Here is a 7,494-nt window from a genome sequence, read left to right as displayed (position 1 = left end):
GTTTTTTTCTTCTTTGTTAGGGTGTGTTACTTCTAAACACAACAAAAATATACTTTAGAAAAATGAAGTTGTATTTCTATGAGAATAAATTGTTAATTCCATAATTTGTCACTTATGTTAAAGAAGTCACTCCTGCCATTGAGGCTGCTCAAGCCTTCATTTTGCAACAACTTGCACGGCCATTTAAATCTCTGATTAGATTGTGGGTTTTTGGGCTGTGACAAAGATTTACATCAACATTTGAGGGATTTTGATTATTCCATGAAGGCTTTTAACTTTTTTTCAAGGGGAGAAACACAGTAATCTGATAAAAGACGTGTCAGTGGAGCTCAGAGGAACGTCTGGTGACCTTTAACCCTCACCCTGGACGGCAGGGGACAGTTGGTGCTGCGGCACAGCMGACTGAACACATCGACATCAATCGGGAGGAAAACAGAGACTGAGAGAAATTAATTCACAAGTGAAAGACAGTAACATCAGCGTTTCGTTCACTGTGACCAAGGGTTAAACTGGTCTCTGAAAGGAGTAAATCCTCCTGGTAATAACCTGCTTCCCTGCACTTGTGGGGGATCTGTTGAACATAATTAGCATCACAAGTTGATTAGATGTTTCTAGAAGACGTGCAGAAATGACACAAATAGTTTAATTACAGAGCTGCCTCCATCTTCTTGCCTTTACTGGTGCTGAGTCATCCTCTTTTCCCTGCAGATCCAGGGATTCCCCAGAAGGCAGATCCCATGGAGTCACTCTTTCTAGTTGTTCGGGAAAGGGGGGGTGATACGGGACGCGTTGACTCCAGAACATTGTGAGGTAGAGTTTAGTGTGAGTGTGTACACTGGAAAGGATAGCTCTTGTTCAACTACTCCACTGAAGGAAACTAATAAGCAGCTACCAGTGTAAAAAAAAAAAAAAAAGGGAAAAAAAAAAGGGAAAACTCCATTTTTGACAGAACTGAGACGTGGCTCAGAGGACAGATGACTTCTTGCAGTGAGATGTACAGCAACCAGGAGGACAACTTTTGTGAGTATGTCTTCGGATGCTGTGTTTTAAAGGAGAGCTTGGCTGTTTTAGGTTTTCACTTCACTGAAGCGGGACTCTGGCTGGTTTTCATCATGGCCTAGAACACTTCATAAATCTTCTTCAGATGGGAAGAGAGAAACTGAACAGGAACAACCAGTTCAACCCTTTTTACATTAAAGTATTTTAATCAGGTCAATACTCCTTCATGGGATAACTGAGCAAAATTGAAATGTGTGTGTGTGTGGGGGGGGGCTTTTTAAAGGAGGGATCGTGCAAAATTGACTTTTTCGAGCTTTATATCATGTTATAATATCATTAACTCATCAAAAACACACCCAGAGTGTTGCTTTGACTTATTTATGCATGTTTGAGGAATCCTTGAATCTCCTGCAGCAGCCATGTGGAACTTCCTAAACGTTTGCTGGTACAAAGCCCCGCCTATTTTTACAAAGCTCCTCCCTGAAGCTCAGTCTGCAGCTGAGTTCCTGCCCCCCTCCTCTGAAGCATTGTCATGAAAATGTGCTGAAGTGGGAGTGTCTGAAATGGTAGGAAGCTCTTAAAGAGACAGAGGCCAATTTCAAGTCAAAGTCAAGTGTATTTTTGATGTAAACAGCATTTTCATAACAACTGAAGCTAAAATAGTTACTTGATTGTGGTAGAGGAAATGCATAATAGCTTTACTTTAAAGAGTTAACATCTTACCTGTTGCAGATAGCTCTTTGAACAATCTCAGTTTTGAAGGAAAAAAAGAGTTAATGAGTCAAAGACTAGTTTAAGCATAACCAAAACCTCCTGTGTTCTCATCAAAGAGCATTTTGTCCTCCCAGTGCTAATAAAACAGCTAACATTGYCCCAGCATTAAAGTCTCCTCCTGTCTGAGTAAATACTGGCCTATTGCCCTCATGTCTGAAGCCAAGAAAGGTCATCAGAACCACCGCTGACCGTCAACTGGACCGTTTACTCTTTGCAGGTCAAACCACTCTGTGAAGGTGCTGCAATGGACTGTTTTCACTGCAACCAAAAAGTTGCTGGATAACTCACAGGAACACYACAAGCTGGAGGATACATTGGCAAAAATGTAAAATAACTAATACGTAAACTAATTAAAACTAACCTAAACTAAAACTAATCATTATAGAAGCAATGACTACTAAAAATGAGCAAATCCACTCTAAAAACTAATTAAAACTAAAACAAAACCCAAAAAAAGTCACAACAAAATAAAGTTAATGAAAAATCTAAAAGTATTATAAGCTTGTGAACCTCAGGCTTTATTATCATCTGAAGCACCTGGACAGGAAGAACTGCAGGGTTAGACTTTAGTTCTGCTTTTAATACAATCATCTCATTTTGTTTGAGGACAAAAGTGAAGGTGTTTCTTTTTTCTTCTTGCTGCAGTAAAAATAAGTAAATTCCTATTTCAAAATACAAGGTCACTATTTATTTGGGTTAAAAGTACAAGATGATCTTTTCATGTTAAAAACTCAGCCCTCCCTGACTTTCATTGTATATTTCACAGCCACAAAATATAAAATATGCATTTAAACGACACCTGGCAAACAGAAAAACACCCTGAGCAAACACTTCTCTGTGAACAAACACCACAAAGCTTATCTGTCTTTGGTGTCATCACATAAAACTATAAAATTGACCATAAAAGGAATAATTAAAGCAAATGCTGCCTCACAGAAAAAAAGTGATTTGAGCCCAGAAGAAAAGAGGAAGTTGAGTCCAGGGGGCCGTAGAGGGGAGTCCTCACTCATCACACATGCTGTCTCCATTTGCACCACAGGAGAGCAGAGAAACTGCAACAGGAAGTGTGTAACAGACCCCGCTATCTCCCCTGTAGATRTCCAGGCCAAAGCAGATGGTCGTTCACTTTTCCTTTTTCTGCACTTCTTCTTTTCCACCCATTCATCCCCTCCCTCGTGTAACTCCTCCTCCTCCTTCTCTTACTTTATCTCTGTCTTCCTGTCTCCTCATTCTTCAACATCCTTCCTTCTCTTCTGCTTTCTGCCCCCCGCCCTGTCCTCCTCCTGGTGGGCTACAGAGGTCCACACTGGAACCATTTCTCCTAAAACAATCCTTTTTCTTGTAATAGTTTTAGTTTCTACAAATGTTTTCATCCACACAGAAACAGAAAAAGACATGTAGTAACTATTCCAGGCCAGCACATGGAGCTGTAATGCTGCCATGAAAAAAAAAAAAAAGCGACATCTTTGTTGTTCCAAGTGGATGCAGGGCTGAAACAATAAAAATGTTTACATGTTACGTGAGGCCTYAATCTGCAATTTGTTCTCTCTGTGTGGCTTTCAGTAACCAGACCTGACCTTTGGACCAATCACAGACTCACAGACTGACTTTGCAGCAACCCAGTCTGCATAATATTAGGCTTCAAAGATTTTAATGAGTTTTTTTAATAGACTATTTTAAAATAAACTTCCTGAACTTTAGCTGCATTGAGTRTCTGTCACAAGTAAAATAGTTTTTCTCATATAATTCAGAGTGGTGTTTTGACATTTCTGCACAAAAAAAGTAAAATGTGCACACAGCAGACGATGCACTTTCCTTTGGCGGCCTGTTTAACCGTTCAGACTTCTGCTTTGATCTTTGGTTCCCACAAGAGGAAATGATAGTTTCAGACTCTGGTGCATCGTGAGCTTCAAACTGACAACATTGTTTACTGAGTAGTGACATCTTTATGTGGAGCGTTTTTTTTTTCCTAGATGAAAGAAGTTAAAGCATAAATTTGTCATAATGTARTTGCGGGACAATAAAAACGTTTGAAAAATTTAGCTTTCTGATTCAGTAAAAAAAAATGAGCGAAAGACCCGGCTCACAGATGAAACTCTGACGTTTTATTGGAAATAAGCACCAGAATGGTTCTGATGAGATGCCTCCCAAACACGATCCACAAAAATGCAAACTGTTTTGCAAAACAAGCTTTTATTTTGACGTGAACATGAGATTAATTTTGGGKCTGTTTTACCATGTCAAACACTTCTTTGTACGTACGTCTAGTGATTAACTACAGCTTATTGACACAAGTTGGCACAAAAATTGTCAGAACTTGCATATAATGAAAATAACTATCCGCTGCTTTCAAATTAAAATTCTTAACATCCACTGTTAACCGACCGGATCCAGACAGTTTTCTACTCTGACTCTCACAACCAAACCACAGCTGAGTGTGAGAATGAGATCCAGCCTTGACAGGAAGGAAGCGTTTCTGCTGAATGTTATGAAAACCTCTCTTAGACCTCCAGCCGGCGTGCTGATAGGAACGAGTGCAGAACCACATCAACACAGCAACAAACAAATCACCAYCTTGTTTTTGTCAATCAGGTTAATCGTTGATTCAAAGCTTGATTTTGCGTCTATTATAAATTTGAGTCCATTATGTTTTCTTTGCATTTTGACGTCCACTGTCCTGTAGTAGTTTCATAGCTGGGAAACAGGAAGCAGATCTGATACGCATTCACAGAAAACATTTGGGATTTGGAACCTGTTTCATCGGTCTTGCTGCCAGGATTGAAATCACGGCTGCTTCAGTCAGTCAAGATGGGCTTTTAAAAATTCTCCCTTAAAGGGATAGTTCAGAACTTTTTATTTTTAAGTGTTGATCTGTGGTGTCTGAAACTATGGGATGAAAGGCAGTGGGCGATGTGTGTTCTTTCGAGGAATGTGAGGTCRTTGACGGCCGTTTACCCAAAGGACAGATTTGCCGAACATTCCTTTGATTTATMCTTGTTAGATTAAAGGTAGAAAAATGTCCTTTTGATCTAATTAAAAGTAACTTTTTGATTATTGTCATTGTCTGGCAACAACAAAGTGTGAGTGGTGAGAGAGGGTGTGGTTATGAGCTGTGGACTGAGGAGCTCCATCACCGGTGGGCCTCTGTACTGAGAAGGTCAGCTGAGGTGGTTCGGTGACTCCTGGATGTGTCACATTTTCCCCTTACGTCACTGGAAGGACCGAAYTGACTGGAGGGATTATGCATCCTCTTTGGTCTACAAATACCCACCAAAAGGAGCCAGAGAGTGCTGCTGGGGAGAGGAGATCTCTGTAACGTTTATTGGTTGAAACCCCAAAGGCAGTCTGGTTAAAACCCACAATTGTACTTAAATGAAAACAAAACCCGGAGGTCGTGACAAACAACTTCCTCAATGACTAAACCTGAAGAACACACTTTTAAAAACTTTTACAGCTGCAGCCCTGGCCTCTATGAGATCACTGCCCAGCACTGCAGAACCAACAGTTAATTATTATCATATCTTTGTTTAATTTTTCCAATTTTCAAATGTCAGCGACACTAAAATGTTGAGTAAACTAAACTCGCGCAGCTAGCCAGGAAATGGCAATTGTTTAACGAGACAATCTGCCATCCTAAGCCTTTTTCACCATAGAGAAACTGTCAACAAATAAGTGTCTTAACAAATTATTCCTCCAGTGAAGCTTTACTTCTCTAAATATAGACCTGCTGTATGTTAGTCATGGGTTTAGTCATGCTTCAGCCACAGCTCCGGGGATGCTGGTGTGTGTTTGTGCTCTTCAGGCCGGGGAGAGCACAGGGAGAAAGATGACCAAATCTTTTCAACACGCACATACACACACACATAATTTAATAACCCCTCTRGTGAAACAAAGCAGTGGGAGGGAGGGAGAGAGCAGATGGACACAACCAGAGAGCAGCATTTTGCCATGTTGTCTTGTACAAACCATCTCTCTCATGCACACATTGTTGTGTTATTTTATTTTCATATTTTAAAAAAATTGTGTAGTAAGTTCACTGATGGTTTGGGACAGCTACGTTGTCCACTAAAAGRTTCTGCCATCACTTTCTCTGAATGAGGGGTGTGACTACTAGTCCACTTGGGAAGGCATCACGTCATTGTGAGAGGGCGTGGCCAAGGGAGCAGAGGCAGCCCAGCCTGAGCTGAAGCTGTGATTGAGAAAGGAGAGAGTGGGAGAGAAGGAAAGAAAAGGCAGAAAAGGAGTGGAAAGGGTTGGGTGAGTTGTTCGTTTTTACATAAACTGTGTTTTCTGCCTTGCTGTGGGGGACAGAGTGGGCTTTAAAGAGAAGGAGGAAGAGTCAGGCTGGGAGAATGAAGGGAGAAACTCAGTTGTGTGTGTGTGTGTGGGGGGGGGGGGGTCATGTGGGGCTTCATGTTGCAGATAATTTCCCAGGTGTTTTCAGTGTGCTGAAGTTTTGAAGCTGGGAGGTGAAGGCTGAGCATTTCTGAACAGTGGGTCTGAGGAAAGAACATAATTTGGCTTGACAGCTTTATACTCACCAAGATTTCTGTTTTCTTTCTTTTCTCATTGTTCAGCCATTGGGAAGAGTTTGGGGTGTGTGTGGGGGGGTCAGCACTTCTATTCTTCCACCCCCCTCACTTTCCCCCTCCCATCTCCTTTTTCTTTCTTCCTTTCCCACCCCCTCTGTCCTCTGCTCTGCAGCATGAGTAGTCAGTTAGTCACAGAAGTCCTGATTTAACTCTTTGAGTAAATGTTTGTGGTTTGATTGTGTTTTGGAGCTTCTTGCTCATCATATCAGTGTTTGCAGTGATTTATTGTTGACAACTCACTCAGAAATCGTTTCTAATTCTGCTTGTCCTGGTGAGAAGTAAGTTAGCTCCAAGCCCTGAAGGCCAGTCTAACTTTGGAAATATTATCTGTTYATCATGTGTTTGATGCGTCACAAGGCCCACTTTTGTCAAGTTTGCCTGATGTGAAGCTGAATAAAACAAACAACAAAGAAGAAACAAACGTTCCTTTAAAGAAATGCATATTGCTCATTTTATCATTTAAATGTGGCAAAACATGCTTTTTTTAAAATCTCATTTGCAGGAATCCTGTGCAACTTTTGTAGGTTATTTGCAGAAATTAACATACTCAAATATATACGGTGAGATTTACAGTGAAAATTTGCACATTTTTTGCAATTCAGTCAGTAACCAGTCACCAACAGATGTAGTTTTGTAGCTTAAAGTGCCTGTGACATCACATTTTTGTAATAAATATGCATGCATTTTTGGAAAGATAACACTGATAGCATATTGCAAAACAAAACAAAAAAAATCACACTGCTGAGATAAACAGCTGTTGAGATATTTGCATGTGAAGCAACAGGAAGTGATGTCAGATTGGAATGTCTGAATGTGAAAAGAGCATTACTACAAAACTACACAGACAAGAGAAAAATCTGATGTTTCTTTCGATTATTTTGAGTCATTATCAGAGAGATGAAGAAGAGCCAGAGTTCAAATAATATTGTTTCAAAAACCAAAGATCAGGGAGTTTTATCTTAAACGATTTTCCCTTTGATCCCACTTCCTGTTTCACTTTATCAGAACCAAATTCAAAAACAAAATTCCCATTTATGTGACAAAATGGGTAAAAAAAAATCACGTGTATTATGCCAAGTTTCTTGAATATAAATATGTTTTCTTTGACATTTTTTATTTGAAGTATATG

General features: G+C 40.1%; 1 protein-coding gene across 4 annotated transcripts in view; it reads left to right on the top strand.

The window, feature by feature from the left end:
- The window catches only part of septin9b (septin 9b), a 74,437-nt gene that overhangs the window by 43,371 nt on the left and 23,572 nt on the right, over positions 1–7,494 (top strand). Inside the window, exon 1 of one of the 4 annotated variants that reach the window (XM_014004974.1) lies at positions 978–1,020. The exons of 2 other annotated variants lie outside the window; for them this stretch is intronic. In XM_014004974.1, coding sequence (XP_013860428.1) covers positions 993–1,020 — 28 coding nt within the window. In that variant the 5' untranslated portion in view covers positions 978–992. Of the gene's footprint in view, positions 1–977; positions 1,021–5,927; positions 6,031–7,494 lie in introns of those variants that run through there. One more of the 4 variants, XM_014004975.1, reaches the window with a different exon arrangement.

Source organism: Austrofundulus limnaeus, unplaced genomic scaffold, assembly GCF_001266775.1.
Source record: "Austrofundulus limnaeus strain Quisiro unplaced genomic scaffold, Austrofundulus_limnaeus-1.0 Scaffold27, whole genome shotgun sequence".
Classification (NCBI taxonomy): domain Eukaryota; kingdom Metazoa; phylum Chordata; class Actinopteri; order Cyprinodontiformes; family Rivulidae; genus Austrofundulus; species Austrofundulus limnaeus.
Note: the sequence above shows the minus strand (reverse complement) of the source record. Positions and strands in the feature narration are given on the sequence as shown.